The sequence below is a fragment of the Orycteropus afer genome, unplaced genomic scaffold (genome assembly GCF_000298275.1).
Source record: "Orycteropus afer afer isolate SDZICR_OR568_19922 unplaced genomic scaffold, OryAfe1.0 scaffold00024, whole genome shotgun sequence".
Taxonomy (NCBI): domain Eukaryota; kingdom Metazoa; phylum Chordata; class Mammalia; order Tubulidentata; family Orycteropodidae; genus Orycteropus; species Orycteropus afer.
The window spans coordinates 7,612,479-7,634,694 of record NW_006921611.1 but is presented as its reverse complement, the minus strand read 5'-3'; the positions used below and the strand labels follow the sequence as shown (position 1 = coordinate 7,634,694).

Below are 22,216 nucleotides of genomic sequence, written 5' to 3'. Positions count from 1 at the left end.
TCAAAGGCATCAACTCTTCTTTGGTCTTTCATATTCATTGTCCAGCTTTCACATGTATATGTTGTTGTTTTGCTGTTATGTGCTGTCGAGTCAGACCCAACTCATAGTGACCCCTCCTTAGGTTTCTGAGGCAGTATCACTATGGAAGTAGATTGCCCAATCTTCTTTCCCAGGAGTGGTTGGTGGGTTTAACTGCCAGCCTTCTGGTTAGCAGTCAAGTGCCTTAGGCACTACGCTACCAGAGCTCCTTCACATGTATATAAGGCTACTGAAAATGCCATGGCTTGTGTTAGGCACACCCTAGTCTTCAAAGTGACATCTTTGCTCTTCAACACTTCAAAGAGATCTCTTGCAGCACATTTTCCCAGTGCAATATGACATCAGATTTCCTGACTGCTGCTTTCATGGGTGTTGTTTGTGAATTCAAGTAAAATTAAATCCTTGACAACTTCAATCTCTTCTCTATTTATCATTATGTTGCTTACTTGTCCAGTTATGAGGACTTTTGTTTTCTGTATATTGAAGTGCAATCCATTCTGAAGGCTGTAGTCTTTGATCTTCATCAGTAAGTGTTTCAAGTCATCTTCACTTTCAGGAAGCAAGGCTGTGTTATCTGCATACCACAGGTTGTTAATGAATCTTCCTCCAATCCTGATGCTGTGTTCTTCTTCATATTATTATCTCAGATTATTTGCTCAGCATTCACATTTCGTGTATGGTGAAATGATACAACACTGATGCATGCCTTTCCTAGTTTTAAATGGCACAGTATCCCCTTGTTCTGTTCAAACCACTGCCTCTTGGTATGAACAAGTTCCTCATGAGCACAATTAAGTGTTCTGGAATTTTCATTCTTTGCAATGCTATCCATAATTTGTTAATATTCACATAGTTCAATGTCTTTTCATAGTCAATAAAACACAAGTAAACATCTTTGTGGTATTCTCTGCTTTAAGACAAGATCCATCTGACATCAGGAATGTCAGATGGATCCACATTCCCTCATTTCACATCCTTTTCTGAGCCCAGCATGAATTTCTGGAAATTCCCTGTTGATGTACTGGTGCAATCATTTTGTAATTATCTTCAGCAAAATTTTACTTGCATGTGATATTAATTATATTGTTTAATAATTTGCACATTCCATTGGATCATCTTTCTCGGAATGGGCACAAATATGGATCTCTTCCAGTCAATTGGCTAGAGCACTGTCTTCCAAATTTGTCATTGAGGAGTGAGCACTTCCAGTGTTGCATCACCATTTTATATCATCATTCATTCCATTCTCTTTAGCTACTCTACATTCAAGAGCAAGTTTCAGAGTCTCTTCTGAAACTTGTGGACAACACATATCACTTAATCATGTTTAGCTTAATCACTAAGCTAAAATGTGATCTTTCAGTCCAGTGATAATAGTTTAAATATTAAACTAACATGTAGTTGACAAAAGTATTTCATAACAGTCCCTGAGTGGTACAAATGATTAACATGTTCAGTTGCTAACCTAAAGCCTGGAAGTTTAAGTCTACCCAGAGATGCTAGTGATCTACTTCTGAGAAATCAGCCATTTACCATCCTATAGAGCATAGTTAACTCTGACACATAGGAGGTCTCAATGAGTCAGAGTCAACTCAATAGCAACAAGTATGGTAACTACTTCATAACACTATTTAGACTAGTGTTTGATTAAACAACAGTGCACCATAACTTAGCCAAGTTAACACACAAATTTTACTATCACAAGGGATTTTACTATAAAAAACTTGTGGCAAATATATTGGAAGAGGTAAAAAGGGAAGCATGGGACAGTGAGACAACATCTTTACTATTTAAGCTAAAATGTGATCTTTCAGTCCAGTGATAATAGTTTAAATATTAAACTAACATGTAGTTGAGAAAATAAAGAGTTCCCTTTAGTAAGTTTTATTCTTTACACATTTATGGAAAACTGTTGTATATTTCAACTACTATATTTCTATTACCACCAATAATAACATTTTTATTTATAAAAACATAAATATTAGGTAAAGTGAATGAAATTAGCACATTTTAATGGAGATATGCTGTATGAAAAAAAATACTGTCTTAGCTGTTAATATGGTTTAAGAACAGCAGTATCAAATTAGTGACAATATGGCATTAGAAGGAGGCACCAAGTCAACAAAAGTTCTCAAAATCATACATTTAATTCTGAACTTTATATAATTTTCTTTATTTGAAAAGTAATTTACTCTGACTTATAGCTTTAAGTGTTTTACAGTAGCTTTATGATAGCAGACATGGTTCATTATAATTTGGAAGATGTTTATAAACTTAAGTTTTACCTGACAGTTCTTGCAGCATAATCCTGTATGACACTGTGCTCCTCGTTTCAGTCTACAAGTTCCAGGATCACAACAACTATCAGGTCCACATTCCTAAGAATGATTGGAAGGTACAAGTGAAAAGAGAAATATAATAATATAAATTATGGTAGGGCTTATTTTTTGAGATTTATGGAAGGAGGTGAACATTGTTAAAGTTTATAGATTTCAGCATCTCTACACATTCAAAATATTAATGTAGGACTTTACTCCAGGTCATAATAAAGTAACTGGCACCACACTTAAGCTCCTATGCAATTAGAAAACTGGGTAAAATATATGAAACAACTTTCTCCAAAACCAGGTAACAAGCAAATCAAGATTTTAATCTCTTAAAGATGAGAAACAAATGAGGAAAGCCCTAAATCACTAGCTTTCTTCCTAGAAAACAGAAAATATTCATGACCTCAATTAAGCAAAAATTTCTTAGGACACAAATCACATGAAAAAATAGATGGTAAAATAGACTTAATAAAAATGTAAACAAGTGCTATTTAAAAAAAGATTTTATTAAAAAACTAAAAAGATAATTGATAGACTGGAAATAAATATTTGTAATACACATATTTGATAAAAGACTGATATCCAGCCTACATAAAGAACTCTTACAAATCCATACTAAAAGGCAAACAACCTAGTTTAAACTCTAGCAAAAGATTTAAACAAATTATTCAAAAATTAAGATATACAAATGAGCAATAATGACATGACAAGCTACTCCACATATTTGGAGTCATCAAGGAAATGCAAATTGAAACTACTACAAAACTGCTAAACCAAAAAACCAAACCAGTAGTCACTGAGTCTATACCAGCCCATGGTCACCCTATGCATGCAGAGTACAATTGCATTCCATAGCATTTTCTAGGCTGTGATCTTCTGGAAACAAGTTGCCAGGCCTGTCTTCAAAGGCACCTCTGTGCAGTTTCGAACCACCAACCTTTTGGTTAGTAGTTGAATGTTTAACCATTTGCACCACCTGGTGATGCACAAAACCACCAAACCAAAACCAAACTCACTGCCTCTGAGTCAGATCCAACTCATAGAAACCCTTCCTTGGATTTCCAAGTTGGTATCACTACAGAAGTAGATTGCCCAACCTTCCTTCCAAGGAGTGGTGGGTTTGAACCACCAGCCTTCTGATTAGCAGTCAAATGCCTTAGGCACTACACAATCAGAGCTCCCACAAAACCACCAGGATAGCTTAAATTAAATTTAAACCAAGAGGGTTTAAAATATATGCCCATGAAAATACAGATCTTCAAACAATTTTATTCATAATAACTCAATACTGATAATCCAAGTGTCCATTGCCAGGAGAATTGATAAACATATTGTGGTATGGTATATCTATGCAATAAAAAGGAAGAAACTATTCTGACATGAAAGAACATGGATGAATCTCAAAAACTCTATATTTAAATAAGGAAGCCAGACAAAAAATAATAATTGCTATATGCCACTCCACTCCTCAGAAGGAAGATGGGGCAATCTACTTCCGTAGTGATACTGCCTCAGAAACCCAAGGAGGGGTCACTATGGGTCAGGTCCAACTCCACGGGGCATAACAACAACAACAACGTATCATTCTATTTATATGATTTTCTAGATCAAACAAAATTGACACAGTAACATCTGATCAGTGCTTGCCTGGAGTTGAGGAAAGGAGGGAATGATACATAGAAGCATGAGTAAACTTTTGAGGATGATGAAAATATCTGTATCTTAATTTTACATGGTTATATATATATGTGTCAAAACTCATTAACCTGTGCACCTTAAAATTGGGTGCATTTTATTTTATGTGGATTATACTCCAATAAAATTGATCTTTAAATAATGAAGAGTAAAGAGGATGGACTTGTTCTACTAAGTAGGAAACTATAATACAAAAGCATAATAATTAAAACAGTGTGATATGGGTACAAGTACATATCAAATTCTCTCATTGTTTCTATCTTAAAATCGTAACTGCTGCAATCCTGCAAATATTGAATTATTAAGAAGCATCCTTTCCTAGATATTTTACATTTATTGTTTCTCCTCGTTTTCCCTGTTGTGTTGTTGTTATGTGCCGTCAAGTTGGCCCCGACTCATAGAGACCCCTCCTTGGGTTGCCGAGGCAGTATCACTACGGAAGTAGATTGCCCAACCTTCCTTCCGAGGAGCTATCAAGTGAATAATCAAAATCACAGATTGCAATATTAATGCAAATTCTCTCACAATAATACTAATCTCATTGTGGTATAATAGCATAAGGGGCCCTTGAAGAACTGTTGACTCATTCACCATCGATAAAACATTTTAACAATGTGCAAAGGTTAAGCACATGTTTTGAAAGGTTTTATGTATTTAGCCTGGAACTCAAAAGCTCATTCTAGACTCCCCCTTTTTTCCCATCAACAATAGATTTTTTACAGTGTATTTTAGATTTCTTCAAAACTCTTCAACCTATAAAATCTCGCTATCACTAAGCTTCAATATTCTGCATGGTACTCAGTCACATATGAGTTACTTAACATTTATCATTATAATAAAGATGAACTAAAACAATAAAGTTATTAGTTTTCCCATTTATCAGACTTACTTTCATAGAACCACAGTCACAGACTTCATTGCCCTCCACTTTGCGGTTGCCACAGATGGGAGCTTTTCTTTGCATTTGTGGCTTATTCTGGAGACATCTGGCACCCACATTTAGAATGAAATTTTTGAAGTCATTCAAACTGCAGTTGCTAAAAGTCTTCACACCACTGGATTGCCTAAAGATGAATCAGTATAATGTTGTTGGCAGTACACTCCTGAAAAATATGTCTATAGTTTCAATTACCTAGATAAATTAATTCAAAATGTTAAATTTAATGTTGTTATTGGGTGCCATCTAGTTGATGTCACACAGTGATCCCATGTGACAGAGAGAATTGCCCCATAGGGTTGCTGGGTTGTAATCTTCACAAAAGTAGATCTCCAGGTCTTCCTCCCACTGAGTCACTGAGTGGGTTTGAATCACCAACATTTTGGTTAGTATCAAAGTGCTTAATGACTGCACAACCAGGGCTCATTGTTAACTTTAATAGGCAATGATAAATGTTTATAACAAGTGCTTAAGAGTACAAAATCATTATTGAGGGGATCATGTGATTTAATTCACTGGAGTACATATCCTTATTAAAATAAAATTAAGAACAGATTCATTTCATTTTATGTGTGCACTGCACATTAAATCTACCTAGGAGAAACATTTGAGCTTTCAGGTAGCATTATATGCAAATTCTTCCATGTAGAAAAAAAATGGTTATATATATGTACAATGTTTCTACCTACTTGCCTTCAAGTTCAGGTACTTTTTACTTTACCCTGCTATGCCCCCAAATCCACTTTAACACTACATAATTCAATAAAATATTTACTATTAAATATTAGTAGACACATTACAACAAGCTATATATTTTTAGAATCTTATCAAAATACAAAAGTTAAAATTTTATCTAAAAAATTACATAATGTTTTGGCTCTGAGAGTTATTTATCATGGCTTTATTCTAGCTCTTCATATGTGCTGTATGCTAATTTATTTGTGGCTGTGTTTTTAAATTAACATTTTAATTTAAACAATGTTTCTCTCGTTCAAAGGTAACTGTATGAGAAAGGATAAAGTAGGTCATCTCAACTATATACAGGCCCTAATTACTAACCTTTTTGTTGCCCATATCTTCCAAAAGTTTCTTTGTAATTAATTATTTGGAATTTTTTTTGGTGGAGGGGCTGATTTTGCACTCTGAATCTAATATTGTAGTAGCTATTTTCCCAAATTATTTTATAAAAGCTTGTTGCAACCACAATATGACTAGCCTAAATTCTGGGTTCAAAGAAAAGAGAAATAAAGAGATACAATAGAATGAAAATAGTACTTTTTTTTTTACCATTTTCTGATTGGAGTTAGCACTTGACAACACTTTGAAAGAAGAAACATTTATCTTCTATACTATCTCATTTTCTTTTCAAGGTCTTTCTTTTCCTATACTTTCTCTCACTCTTCCCCTGTCCCAAAATTTCATGTTCCCCTGGGTGGCTCAAGTGGTTTGCAATCAGCTGCTAGCCTAAAGGTTGGTGGTTCTAACCCACCTAGCATACACATGGAAGGAAGGCCTAGTGAATTGCGCTGTAAAGATTCCAAAACCAAAACCAATCCGATAGCCATCTAGTTGATTCCAAATCATAGCAACCCCCATCAGGTTTCCAAGGTTATAAATCTTCATGGAAGTATGTTGCCTCATCTTCCTCCCATGGAGCAGCTGGTGGGTTTGAAGAGTCAGCTTTCTGTTTAGCAGCCAAAGTAAATCTAAGCATGGTTGAGTAATTTGTCTAAAATTACACACTTATTATATATTTGTTAAAAGTCTCCTAGTAGGACTTTTTATTCTTATGATGGTAATTTTTCCACAACACCACACTACCGTGCAAGCAAACCAAAAGTTCTGTCTAAAACAAAGGTCACTGTTTAGGCCTGCTGACATATTTTTAAAGATCTGTACTAAATGAACTCATAAAACACACAGTTTAAGAAGAATTGCTTTGTTAATGTATCTTGGAGATAGGATTTGTTATCCTTGATTGTCTTTAAAAGTACACCTTTCTCCACACTCTTACATGTAAAATAAAACTGTTTATATTTTGTAATGAACTAAGTCTTGTTGTTGTTATGTGCCATCGAGTCGGACCCAACTCATAGTGACCCCTCCTTGGGTTTCTGAGGTGGTATCACTATGGAAGTAGATTGCCCAACCTTCCTTCCGAGGAGTGACTGGTGGGTTTGAGGTCTACTTACAACTAATTTTTGCTTTAAGTAAATTCTACATTATTGTACTTCAAATATTAATAAAATATGTGTTAATAATCAATAAATAAATCCTATTCAAAAACTCTGGTAGGGTAGTGCCTAGGCACTTGACTACTAACCAGGAGGCTGGCAGTTCAAACCCACCAGCCACTCCTTGGAAGGAAGATGGGGCAATCTACTTCCATAGTGATACTGCCTCAAAAACTCAAGGAGGGATCACTATGAGTTGGGTCCGACTCGATGGAAATAACAACAACAATAATAATTCAAAACTAAAACAAACAAAAAACTTACATAGCTTCTGGATTCATTACACAGATTCTGGCTCCTGAACAGTGACATTCCTTTGGGTCATCATATGTTAGTCCCAGACTAAATCCCAGCAACTGGGTAACAATAACTGAAAAGGCCTCCAAAGTTATATCCTTGGGATACTATATTAACAAAGAAAATTCAAAGAAAGTCAATTCAAAAGATGGTAAAAATAATAATCCAATTCAAAGCATTTTTATTGTTTTATCAAATATTTAAAATAAGAAGATACGATTTCTTAGACAGTAGAGGTTATCCTTATTAATCTTAGCTAAATATAAGCATATTGAATCTATGCCAAACTTTGTCATGTTTTAACAACTGAATACCTAAAATTATTATTAGGTAAATATCATAACTTAATTTGAAAAAAGGACTGTTTTGATTAATAGTTACATTAGATTTTTAGCTATTAGGACCACAATCTTCCATTTACCCAATTTTTGACAACAGCGCTGATACTCTTTTAGGATAATTCAGATGATACTCCTCCTCCTAGTTCACAAAGTAGTGAAACCAAGTTACCCAATTCGTTTTATCTCTTTCCTGCTAGGACATTCATCGATACAGTAAGTGGTATCAAGAGAGCATTCTTAGATTAGGGGGCTCACATACGGGGGGGAAAAAATGCAGGTGCTTTGTTAGTAAAATCAACCACAGAAGATCAAAAGAGCAGCAATTTGCACAGGGATAGTGGTAAGAAAGTGAGAAGGGACAGGAGGGAAGGACAAAGAGAAGTGGGCACAGGGAAGAAGTGGGATGAGTTCTGATGCATTCTGGGAAATGCAATGCATGTTAAATAACAGAATATGTGTAGATTGTTGAATGGAAAACCAATTTGTTTTGTAAATTTCACCCAAATCATACAAACACACACAAAAAGTGCAGGTGGAAGCCAAGATGTCAAGAAAATAAAAGCACTTAATTACTATGGTGTGTTGTTGTTGTCGTTGTTGTTGTCTGCCATCGAGTCAGACCTGATCATAGCAACCCCTCCTTGGGTTTCTGAGGCAGTATCACTACAGAAGTAGTTTGCCCCTTCTTCCTTCCAAGGACTGGCTGGTGGGTTTGAACTGCCAGGCTTCTAGTTAGCAGTCAAGTGCCGTAGGCACTACACTACCAGAGCCCCTACTATGGCGTGATTAGTGATTATAAAGACTTGGGGTTTGGTTATAACCAGAAAGTCTCTGCAGCAGTACTGAAGTAACTCATCATCTCTTGTAGTCACTGGGTCGACATGGCTAAGGACCAAACCCAAGGTCTAATAATAAAGATTGCAAGGGTAGAGCCCCAATCTCATGCTCAATCCCACTACCTATGGTGGATATGGTAGGGAAGGGATTGGAATCTGAAATTGGGATGGGGACATTTGGAGAGACATGGACAAATATCTCTTCTTTTGCCAGCAGATGAAGCCCTCTCCAAGCCATCTCCTGCTTGGAAAAAAAAAAAGAAAGAAAAGTTTAATGATACATGGGACATTTGTCTCACCACTTCTCGTTGGCTCCAAGTCCATATAAAGAATTAAATCCCAACGTAGTCTAGAAAAAGAATGTTCTGCTCTAGGAGGGATAGTTCATATTTTGGAAAAGTTTGACACAGGGATATGAGATAAAAGGATAAAATGCAACAAATTTATTGAAATGGGTAACTACCTTGAGTCTTTGTATTTAATGTTGGGTCAGAGCAGGATTGATGTTAGTATTCTATAAGGATGAGTAAAGTTAGACTTAACAGAGGCTTACTGTTAGTGAGGTCAAAATATTGAAACTTTCCAGGCATACTGTACAATAAACATTGTTGAGGTTCAGAGGTATGGGAATACTGAATGAATTTATTACATGCAATCTGTTCAGTAACCACCCCTAATGATATTTCCAGACAGTGCCAAGAGGACAATTCCATTACCAAGGCATTAAATAAACTTTTTTTTTAACAATTTACTTTTATTGTGGTGAAAACATACACACAAAGACATGCACCAACATTAGAACTTACACATTTAAAGCTCAGGGACATTGATGACATTTTTCATCTTGTGTCACCATTATTCCTAACCTTTTCCAAAATATTCCACCCCATGAGCATAAACTCAATGCCTCACAAACAAAAGCTTCTCCTTTCCCCTCCTACCTACTCCTGTTGTTGTTGTTGTTATGTGCCGCCGAGTCTGACCCAACTCATAGTGACCCCTCCTTGGGTTTCTGAGGCAGTATCACTACAGAAGTAGATTGCCCCATCTTCCTTCCGAGGAGTGGCTGGTGGGTTTGAACCACCAGCCTCCTGGTTAGCAGTCAAGTGCCTTTAGGCACTATGCCCTGGTAATTACTAATACTCTTTGGTTTCTATAAATATATGTATATTTTAACCTATCTATCGATTTTCCTTTCCCTCCCCTCCCATCCCTGGTAACCAAAAAAGAAAGTTTTCTTCCATGTATAAACCTTTCCTTGACTTTTTACAATAGTTGACTAATACAATATTTGTCCTTCTGTAACTGAATTATTTCACTCAGCATAATGTCCTCCAAGTTCATCCATGATATGCAGTATTTCACGGAGTCTACATCATTCTTTGGTGTTGTGTAGTATTGCACTGTGTGCAATATACAACAGTTTGATTATCCATTTCTCCGCTGATGGGCACTTAGGTTGTTTCCATCTCTTTGCTATCGGGAATAGTAGTGCCATGAGCATGGATATGCATATATCTATTCATGTCCTAGTTCTCACTTCTTTAGGGTATATACCTAGTAATGAATGGGGTTGCTGGATCAATACCAATTTACGCAGTGATTGTATCACTTTACACTCCCAGCAGCAATGTTTGAGAGTCCAAATCTCTCCACATCCTTGCCAGCATTTGTTATTTTCTGTCTTGGTGAACTATGCTATTAATGCTGGGGTGAGATGGTATTTCATTATTATTTTGATTTGCATCTCTCTAATGGCAGATGTTTCGTTCTGCTGTGCATGGGATCGCTATGAGTCGGACAAATATCTCTTCTTTGCATCTCTCTAATGGCAGTGTTTCGTTCTGCTGTGCATGGGGTCACTATGAGTCGGAAATGACTCGACGGCACTTAACAACAACAACAACAATGGCTAATGACCTCGAACACTGCTTCATGTGTTTGTTGGCTGCTTCAATATTTTCTTAGGTAAAATATTTGTTCATGTCTTCTGCCCATTTGTCTTTTTGATGTTGAGGTGTTGGAGTTTTCTATATATTTTAGAGATAAGTCTCTTGTCAGATACGTTGTTGCCAAATATTTTTTCCCAATCTGTGTATTCTCTTTTCACTCTTTTGAAGAATTTAATTTTTAGAAGGTCCCAGTCATCTAGTTTATCTTCTGCTATTTGTGCCTTTTGGGTTATGCTTGACAGTCTATATTTATGCCATAAATTAGGGCCCCTAAGTTTGCCCCTATTTTTTCTTTGATGAACTTTATAGTTTTATGTTCCACATTTAAGTTTTTGATCCATCTGGAATTAGTTTTTGTGTATAGTGCAAGGGACAGATTTTGTTTCATTTTTCTGCAAATGGATATCAAGCTTTTCCAGCACCATCTGTTAAAGAAACCATCTCTTCTCTCGATTAATGGTTTGGGCCCTTTGTCAAAGATCAGTTGTCCATATGTGGATGGATCTCTTCCTGGATTCTGACTTCTGTTCCAGTGGTCTATGTGTCTGTCATTGTACCAACAGCAGACTGTTTTGAACACCATGGCTGTATAGTAGGTTTTAAGATATGGGAGTGAGAGACCGTCTTCTTTGTTCTTCTTCTTCAGTACGCTTTGCTTATCCAAAGTCTCTTTCCTTTCTATATAAATTAGTGATTGATTCTTCCATGTCCTTAAAGACTGTTGATGGAATCTAGATCAGGATTGCATTGAATTACAGATTGCTATAGGTAGTGTTGATATTTCCACAATGTACAATCTTCCTATCCATGAGCATGGTATGTTCTTCAATTCATATAGCTCTCTTATAGTTTCTTGAAGTAGTGTTTTGTAGTTTTTCTTGTATGGTATTTTATGTTCCTGGTAAGATTTATTCCCAAGTATTTTATCTTTTTGGTAGCTACCGTAAATGGTATTGATTTTATTTCCTTTTCAGAGATCTCTCTGTTGGTGTAGAGGAATCCAACTGATTTTTGTGTTCATCTTGTATCCTGCCAATATGCTAAATATTTCAATAAATTCCAGTAGTTTTCTTGCTGAGTCTCTTGAGTTTTCTATGTATAGGATTGTATCATCAGCAAATAGTGATAGTTTTACTTCTTCCTTACCAATATGGAGGCCTTTTATTTCCCTTTCATGTCTTTATTGCCTTGGCTAGTACTTCTGATACAATGTTGAATAGCTGTGCTGATAGAAGGCATCCTTTTCTGGTTCTTGTTTGCAGGGGAAATGGTTTCAGTCTCTCTCCACTAAGAACAAAATTAGCTGTTAGTTTTTCATATATGTCCTTTATTATGTTGAGGAATTTCCCTTCTATTCTTTTTTTCTGAGAGTTTTGATCAGGAATGGGTGTTGGATTTTATCAAATGCCTTTTCTGCATCAATTGATATGATCATGTGATTCTTCTCCTTTATTTATTTATGTGATGGATTACATTGATTGTTTTTCTAAAGTTGAACAATTCTTGCATACTTTGTGTGATTCCCACTTGTTCAAGTTGTATTATTTTTTGATATGTTGTTGGAGTCTATTGGCTAGGATGTTGTTTAAGATTTTTGTGTCTATATTCATGAGGGATATTGGTCTGTAGTTTTCCTATCTAGTGGTGCCTTTGCCTAGTTTTGGTATCAGGGTTATGCTTGCTTCCTAAAATGAATTTGGGATGATGACATCCTTTATCTGTGTTATGAGATAGTGTGAGTAGGATTGGTGTCAGCACTTCTCTGAATGTTTCGTAGAATTCTCCACTGACACCATCTGGGCCAGGGCTTCTTTTTTATTAGTAATTTTTTTATGACCTGTTCAATTTCTTCTTGGTTAGGGTCTGTTCAAGTTTTCTGCCTCAGTCTGTGTTAGTTTAGGTAAGTAGAAATCTGTCCATTTCTTCTAGGTTTTCAAGTTTGTTGGAGTGAAGTTCTTCATAGTATCCTGATATTATCCTTTTTATTTTGGTTGGTTCTATTGTGATGTTGCCCATTTCATTTCTCATTCACATTATTTGCATCGTCTTCTTCCTTGCTTTGTTAAGTTTGCTAATGGTTTGTGGATTTTATTAATCTTTTCAAAGAACCAACTTCTAGTCTTCTTGATTTTTTTCTATTGTCTCTTTGTTTTCTGTTTCATTTATTTCTGCTTGAATCTTTATTATTTCTTTTCTTCTGGTGACTATAGGCTTTCTTTGCTGCTCTTTTTCTACTTGTTGGAGATGTTGTGTTAAGGTGTTGATTTTGGTTCTTCCTTCTTTTTTTGATACATGCATTTATTGCTATGAATTGACTTTGGATCACTGCTTTTGCTGTGTCTCAAAGGTTTTGGTATGTTTTGTTTTCATTCACATTTGATTCAAGGAAATTTTTTATTTCTTCTATTAGCTGGTAGTTTTTAAGGAGGGTGTTACTCCATTTCCATGTGTTTGGTCTTTTTCCATTGATCTCCCTACTGTTGATTTCTAATTTTATAGCATTGTGATCTGAGAAAATACTTTGCAGTATTTCAATGTTTTTATACTTATTAAGGCTTTCTTTGTGGCCAAAATATGTTCTATCCTGAAAAATGCTCCATGTGTACTGGAAAAGAATGTAAATTGTGTTGTTGCTGGGTGAAATGCTCTGTAGGTGTCTATAAAGTCAAGTTGGTTGATTTTATTGTTTAGTTCTTCTGTGTCTTTGTTGAGTTTCTTTCCAATCTTCTATCTTTGATTGAAAGTGGTGTATTACTATTACTGAGGAGTCATCTATTTGTGTTTTCAATTCTGTTAAAGTTTTACTTAGGTATTTTGGGGATTTTTCATTGGATGTGTAAATATTTATTATGGTTATGTCCTCTTGTTCAGTTGATCTTTAATCATTATATAATATACCCCCTTGTCTCTTATGGTCATTTTTGTCTTAAAGTCAATTTTATCAGAAATCAGTATTGCCAATCCTGTTCTTTTGTGATTGCCATTTGCTTGATATATCTTTTTCCAACCTTTGATTTTTAGTCTGTTTTTGTCTTTGTGTCTAAGGTGAGTCTCTTATAGACAGCATATTAATGGTTCATGTTTTCTTATCCCGTCTGCAACTGTCCATCTCCTAAGTGGTACACTTAATCCATTTATGGTCAGTGTAATTATTGACAAGTATGAATTTATTGCTGTCATTTTGTTATTTGATATTTCATGGTGCTGCAGATTTCCTTGTTCCATATAATTTTCTGTACAGAGCTCATTTTGTTTATGAATTTTTTATCATTTCCTTCATTGCAGTTGTTTTAGTATTCACTAAGCATAGTTCCTCTCCCCTTTTTTATTTTGAAGGTTTGTTATTTTCCTTTGAGGTTACCCTGTGATTTATAATTTTCTTGCCAAGTTTAGAAAAGTCTGTTCTATCTTGCAATTGTCTTGACTCCCTTACCATTTGGAAGTTCTGTACCTATACTATTTAATCCCTCTTTTTGGTTTGTAGTTGTCCTAATTTACCAATTGATGTCTCTGGTTCCCTGTTTACAGTCTTACAAGCCTATTTTACTTTGGAAACTTCTATGACTGAGTTGGTTTCTGGGTTATGTAATCATTTGTGTTAATCACTGGTTGCTGTTTGCTGTTGTTGGTTCTCTGTCTGAAGGACTCCCTTTAGCATCTCTTGTAAGGTTGGTCTGGTTTTAACAAATTTCTTTAGCTTCTGCTTATCTAGAAATGTCCTAATTTTATTATCATATTTGAGGGACAATTTTTCTGGGTATATAATTCTTGGTTGACAATTTCCCCCCCCACCAGGGTTTTATATATGTCACCCATTGTCTTTTTGCCTGCATGGTTTCTGGTGAGAAATCACAGCTTAGTCTTATTGGTTGCCCTTTGTAGGTAACTTTTAATTTTTTCATACTGCTTTCAGGATTCTTACTTTGTCTTTGGTTTTGATGACTGTAGTAGTTAAGGCTGTATGTCAAATTGGCTGAGCCTGGTTTTGAGCAGCTGGGCAGCTGGATGTAGTTATTGCTCATGATGAGACTGGTAATCAGCTCCATGTTAGAATCTACTGGAGCAGCTGAGTAGCTGCCTCGAGGATATGGTCTGCTTCCTGTATATAAGAAGACAGCTTTGAGAAAGGTCTTAGACCTTTGTGGCATACTTGGACCCTGCATGTAGCTGAGGCTTCATTCAGCAGACTTCCACGTTATCTGCCAATCTTAGGACTGTTTCTGGACTTCGACTAGTGGCTTGCCATGTTGCTTAGTAATTTTGGGACTGTGACATTTTGTCAATCTTTGGTTTGTCAGCCTCGGCAGCCAGCAGCTAGCTGTTTGAGTTAAGAAAAGCCTCTAGCTTCAGTGGCCCACAAGCAAGAGGCTGAGCTTAAGCCTGAGGTTAAGGGGCTTTTACTCAGTCCCTAGAGCTGGCACTTAAACTCAGACTTCTAGCTTCCTAAACTGTAAAAGAATAAACTCCTACTTGTTAAAGGCATACATTTGTGGTATATCTGTTATAGCAGCACTAGAGAACCAAAACAGTGAGTTTGATTATGACATGTCTCAGTGATTTTTTTTTTGGGGGGGGGGTCTATCCTGTTTGGATCTAACCCCTGTTTGGGGTTCACTGAACTTCTTCAATGAATATATTCTCATCTTTCATCATATTAGGGAAATTCACTTCCAACAAATCTTCCAGTTTTCTCTGTGGTTTTATTTGCTCCTCCTGTTCTGGAATTCCAAATTCACAAAGGTTATTCCTCTTGAGGGTATCCCACAAGAATCTTAGGCTTTCTTCATTTTGTTTTGATCTTTTTTCTGATTGACCTGTTAACAAAGTAGTATAGAGGAATTTGTCTTCAATCTCATTAATTCTGTCTTTCATTGATTTAATTCTACTCCTTTCCCCATTCAATGTAGTATGTCTTTCTGAAATTGTAGTATTAATCTTCTAGATTTCTGTTTGTTTTGCATCATTTCTAATTTTCCATTAATCAGTTTGTTCTTGTATTGTTTTCCTAAATTGTTCTAGAGTTTTGTCTGTGTTTTCCTTAATGTTGTCAGTGTTTTCCTTGATCTATCAATCCACTGAAGGTACCTAAATATAATTCTCTTGAATTCTTTATCAGGGAGTTTCAATGGTACTTTTCCTCAGGGATGTTTTCTGGGTTTGTATTCTGGTCTCTTGTCTATACTATTTTATCTTGCTTCTTTGCGTGGACTGGGATGGTCAGTTGTCTCTGAGTCATAGCATTAAATAATAGTTTGATGAGAGAACACCAATACTGTCAAAAAAAAAAATCTCTGGTGACTGTTTTCTGTAGGCTTGAGATGATGATAATAGATGCTTGAATGTAACTTGCTTCTCTGAAATTAATTGGATTAATGGGACCAGGAGTGGTACTGGTTATATAGCAATACTTAACTGCCTGAGATAAAGTGGGTGAAATTAAGACAATAAAGTAAAGGGACTTTGAGATGATGAGTGTTTTGAGCCAGTTATTTCAGGGATTCTAAAAGCACATACACCAATGTAAATGTGTTCTTGACATACATGAAAAAAAAAGTACCATTTCCATTGACTACATTCTGATTCAGCAACTCAGAAACCCTATAAGACAGATCAGAACTGCCCCAAAATGATTTTCAAGGCTAAAATCTTTACAGAAGCAGACTGCCACACATCTCTCCCACAGAGCAGCTAGTGGGTTCTAACAGCAGACCTTTTGATTAGTAGCTAAACACTTAATTACTGAGCTACCAGGGTTCCTTCTTAACATGTTAAGAAGTAAAAATGCTAGGTCTAGGGACTCTCAGACCTAAACCTGTTCACAGCCTTGGGGACTCTCAATCCCTTTGAAGGAAGGAACCTACCCAATAGTCACTTGTGACTATTTCCCCAAGTCTTTCCCAGAGCAACTTGTAGCTATTCGCCAGAATGACCATGCACATAGAGAAAGGAAATACCTAGGACTTCTAGGGGTTACTGAAGTCTGCCTCAGAACTGAAGTTACCTTGTAAATCTAAATAGCACCTTAGTCTACTGGACAAAGAGTTTGATGGAGTCTTGCTTCAATTCCCTCTAACACTGAATCCAAAAGAAGTGCAGCTACATCCTATTATTATTGTCTCGATGTCAGAATTATGGTGGACTGTGGTGGACTAGACATAATTAAAAGGAGCCATGCTTGCACTGTGGTTAAGTGCTTGGCTGTCAGATGAAAGATTGGTGGCTTAAACCCACCAGCCACTTAGCAAGAGAAAGATGTGGCAGTCTACTTCCACAAAGATTTACAGCCTTAGAATCTCTGTAGGACAGTACTACTCTGCCCTATACGGTCACTATGAGTCGGAATTGACTCAACAATAGATTTGGTTTGGCTTTGAGTCATACTTAGTAAGTATCAAAATCCTCAGATTGGTACCCTATCCATGCAGTGAGAGCTATTTTTGTAGGGATGGCCAACAGGAAGGCTCTGAAAATTCTTCCAAAATGGTAAACCAAAAGTAACATGGCATCCCTGGGGGACTGCAGAGATTACTGACAACACTAAAACTTAAAATTATAGGAGTGATTATTCATAAATCCTCATTTAACTTGCTTGCTTCCCTTCTACAAAAGCCAATTGAAAGACATTTGTAAATTAGTATAAGGTTAATTAGTTGGTGATGGTAATCACACCTATAAATCCCAATAACTGCCTTAACTGGAGTAAATCAGCATAATAACTGACTTAGCAATTCCCTTTATTATCCATCAGCAAAGATAATCAAAAGCAGTTTTCTTTCACCAAGGTAGTACGGATATCAGTAAATCTTTGTTACACTTTGCCTCAGGACTTTGTCAACTCTCTTCTGCTCTCTATAATGATATAGTCTAGACAGAGCCTGATTGTCTTCATATCCCACAGAACATCATACTGGTGTATTACCTTAATAGATGGAAAATATGCTGATGAGACCTCATGTGCAGGAACTATAAGCATCACAAAAGTTTTAGTAAGACATATTCATGACAGAGGGTATGAGATAAATACTGCAACCATTCAGTAGCTGGCTACAGTGGTAAATAGGGGTGCAGTGGTTGAGGACATATCAGGATATCTCTTTTAAAATGAGAGACTAGTTTATGGACTTTACATAGCCCAGTACAATAAAAGAGGAACTATCTTTGAAGGATCTACTTGGTTATTGGAGGTAACTTATGTCACATGTGAATATGCTGTCTCAACCACTTATCAAGTATTCCAGTAATACAATAATTGACAATAATACAATAATTGTCAATAATATTAAAAGGCTCCTGGCTTCATACTTGTCACATTAAAGGTTGATAACCAGACAATGTGACACCAAATGACCTTGACCTGAAAGTCTCTCCATTAAGTGGATGTTACCTGCAAACCATAAAATTGGATGTTCATATCAACATTCCACTCAATAGATCTAGAAAGCACAAGTAGACTGCACAAGCAGGTGGCTCATTCTACAATGGTATGTCCTCCTGCTTTTCTGACTCTCTCTCAACTCATACCCCCTGCTTGTTAAAGAAGGAATTAAAATCATAGACCTAGTTGGATCTTCAAGCTATCCCAACACCAGCCAGAAGTGACATTACAGTCCCATTCAAAAGACCAAGTGAGCATAAGTTCAGACAGTACATCTGGTTGTTCACTTTGCCTGAAAGAAGAGATAGTCTGATGTACTGATTCATAAGCAGTAAATAATGGATTGGCTAATTGGTTAGGAACATGGAAACAAAAAGGAAGTTAAAGGGAAAGATATGTAGATCTGAATGAGGCCAGACGAAAGATATCCATATCTCATGCAAATGTTCCTCATATGCTATTCACTGGAGAGACTTTTAAAAATGAGGTGGACAAGATCCACTTACTCACGCTCTCTTTCACTCCATGTAGCTCAGTGCTTATTCAGAGGGCTAAGGTATAAAGTAGATATAGCTGCAGAGGTGGAGGCTTTATGTGAGCTCAACAATGTCCTTTTACCAAAGATGATTTAGCTACATAGACAACTAAGTGCCCTGCCTACCATTAACAGTGGCTAATGATGAACCCCTACTCTAGCACCACTCTCCTGTTGGATTAGCTAGTCAACTGGGGACAGATTGATTACCATGGACCCTTTCCTTCATGGAAAGGGCAATGATCTGTCCTCAGTATTCCAGGTATGAATTTTCTTTGCCTTTCTACCAGTACTATATTTATGATGTCTTCTATATTACCACACAATCCATAGAATATTACTTCTGACCAGGATCACATTTTGTTTATCTAGAAATGTCCTAATTTCACCATCATATTTGAGGGATAATTTTGCTAAGAATACAACCCTTGGTTGGCAGAATTTTTTCTTACAAAAACCGACCTATGTATAGAAGTATCCAAAGGAAAATAAACTGACAAGACTGAAAATAGTGAACCAGAGATATCAATTTGTAAAAAAAGAATAATTACAAAGCAAAAGGAGGGAATAAATAGTATAATTACAGAACTTTCACATGAGAAAGAAGTCAAGATGATATCAAGATAAAAAGGGCTGTTTTACATTTGGAAAGAAAGTAATATGGTACAGGGTAAGCTCAAAGAAACTTAATAAACTTTCCCATCAAAATAAAAAAGAGGAAAATCATAAAGATCTAGTAAACACTAAAACAGCAGCAATGAAGAAAATGATAAGAAAATCCATAAACAAAATGAACTCAGCACAGAATAATATATGGAACAAAGAAATCATCAGTTACACACACATACAATAAAATAGGCAAAGCACTTGACTGCTAACCAGAAGACTGGCAGTTCAAACCCACCAGCTACTCCTTGGAAGGTTTGGCAATCTACTTCTGTAGAGATACCACCTCAGAAACTCAAGGAGGGGTTGCTATGAGTCGGGTCCGACTCTATAGCACATAACAACAACAACAACAAGGCAAAGTAATAGCAATAAATTCATCATTACTCACAATGAATGTAAATGGATTAAATGCACCAATCAAGAGACAGAGAATAGCAGAATGGCTATTAAAATATGACTCAACAATATGCTTTCTATAAGAGACACACCTTAGACCAAAGACAAAAATAGGTTGAAAAATCAAAGAATGTAAAAACATATATCACGCAAATGAAAATTAAAAAAGAAAAAAGAAGTAATATTAATTTATAATAAAAATAGACTTTAAGAGAAAAACTAGCATATGAGACAAGGAAGAACATTATACAATGACTTGATGAATTGAACAAGAGGATATAACCGTAATAAATATCAATGCACTCAATGAAACTGCCCCAAAATACATAAATCAAAGTTTAACAGGATTAAAAACAGAAATAGATAATTGCACAATAATAGAAGGGACTTTAATGCACCACTTTAAATGGAAGTCAAAACAACTAGAAAGAAACTCAACAAAGACACAGAGGAACTAAACAACACAATCAGCCAGCTTAACCTTATAGACATATACAGAACACTTCACCCTACAACAGCACAATACACAAACACATATGGAGTATTTTGCAGAACAGACCATGTGTTAGGCCACAAAACAAGCCTCAATAAATTTAATAACCTTGAAACACTGCAAAGCATCTTCTCAGATAACAATGTTATAAAATTAGAAATTGACAATGGGAAGATCAAGGAAAAAAATAATAAACATGTAAACTGAGTAACACCTTCCTTACAAACTACTGGGGAATAGAAGAAATACAAAATGAAATTTAAGAATTCTTGAATCAAACAATAATGAAAGTATAACATACCAAAATCTTTGGGACAGAGAAACCATCATTCAGAGGGCAATATATAGCAATAAATGTATATAAAAAAGAAGAAAGAAGAGACTTCCAGTAAGATGGAGGAATAGGCAGCCAAGTGACACAGGTCCTTTTCAACAAACAAAAGAAAAACCAAGTGAAATAGATACAGAAGATAATCCTGGAGTCCTGAGCTTTGAAAGGAGCTATGCAGAAGTGGATTAGGCACCAATTTCTGGAAAAACATGAATGAAAACAGTGAGTACAGAGATTGTCAGAGCTGTGGACTGTCAGTTAATCTGATGGGACCAACAATCTGAATATTTCCAAGTGGTGCTGGGACCTCAGAATTGACCTAATGATCAACCCTGGCCACCAAGTGCTGCAGGGATGACGGCACTGGTGGCCTACGACTAGGAAGGGAAACAGCAAGGAGGAAGACAACCTGAACTGTTGACTTTCCACTTCCTGGAGGGTGTAGGCATTTTAATTGTTTACACTTGGCAGCCATTTTGGATATTTAAAGTGACCGAGCGTGCAGCCATTTTCAATGTTTACAAGCGGTGGCCATTTTGGATATTTAAGGTGACTGAGGGTGCAGCCATTTTCAATGTTTACAAGTGGCAACCATTTTGGATTTTAAAGTGATAGCATTCTCATTCGGATTCCAGGGACCTAAGAATAGGCTCTGTTTGCCAATGTCAGCAGGGACATATGAGAGGCTGACAACAGGAAAGGAGACAGGTGGTGAATGTATAAGTGCTGCCAACTAGTGAACAGAAGAACAGTACCCTCCTTGCGTAGATAACAGACAAACAAATAAAGAAAACGAAAATCGTGGGCAAGTCACTCCAACATACAACACCAATTAAATATAAACACAAAAATGTCACAATGCCTCAGAGACAACAGAGCATCACAGTCCACACAAAAAAGCAAGACAAAGCAGGAGAAACAAGGGACCAGGATACAGACCAAAAACATATCCTTGAGGAAGATGCAGCATTGAAATTTCCTAATAAAGAATTCAAAAGAATTATATTTAGGTATCTTCAACGAACTGAGAGACAGATCAAGGAAAACACAGAGAAAACCCTAGAACAATTTGAAAGAAAATACAAGAACAAAATGACAAAATAAAGGAAAAATTAGAAATGATACAAAATCTACACACAGAAATCCAGAAGATAAACACAAATTTTCAGAAATAGATAAGACATTGAATGGGCAAAGGAGCAGAATTGAATCAATGGAAGACAGAATTAGGAAGATTAAAGACAAATACCTGAACACTTCTTTGGAAAGGGATCAATCAGAAAAAATATCAAAACAAAATGAAGAAAGCCTAAGGTTCATGTGGGATACCATCAAAAGGAATAACCTACATGTCATTGGAATTCCAGAACAGGAAGAAAAAAATAAAACCACTGAGAAAATTGTCAAAGACTGATTGAAAGAGAATTTTATTGGTATGATGAAAAATGAGAATATATCCATTGAGGAATTCCAACAAAACCCAAATAGGATAGACCCCAAAAGAAAATCACCAAGACATAGCATCATCAAACTCACTAAAACCAAAGACAAAGAAAGAATCATGAGAGCAGCACAGGAAAAACAAAAAGTTACCTACAAAGGGCAACCAATAAGACTAAGCTGGATTTCTCAGCAGAAACCATGCAGCGAGAAGACAATGGGATGGTTTATATAAAACCCTGAAAGAGAAAAATTTTCAACCAAGAATTATGTACCCAGCAAAATTGTCCCTCAGATAAGATGGTGAAATTACGACATT

At 36.1% G+C, this 22,216-nt stretch overlaps 1 protein-coding gene across 1 annotated transcript in view; it reads right to left on the bottom strand.

Annotated features, from left to right (window-relative positions):
* The window catches only part of ADAM32 (ADAM metallopeptidase domain 32), a 448,014-nt gene that overhangs the window by 112,764 nt on the left and 313,034 nt on the right, over window positions 1–22,216 (bottom strand). Inside the window, exons 11-13 of the mRNA XM_007935060.1 lie at window positions 7,497–7,636; window positions 4,951–5,125; window positions 2,325–2,417 (exon numbers count right to left, since the gene is read on the bottom strand). Of these exons, the coding sequence (XP_007933251.1) occupies window positions 2,325–2,417; window positions 4,951–5,125; window positions 7,497–7,636 (408 nt within the window). The remainder of the gene's footprint in view (window positions 1–2,324; window positions 2,418–4,950; window positions 5,126–7,496; window positions 7,637–22,216) is intronic.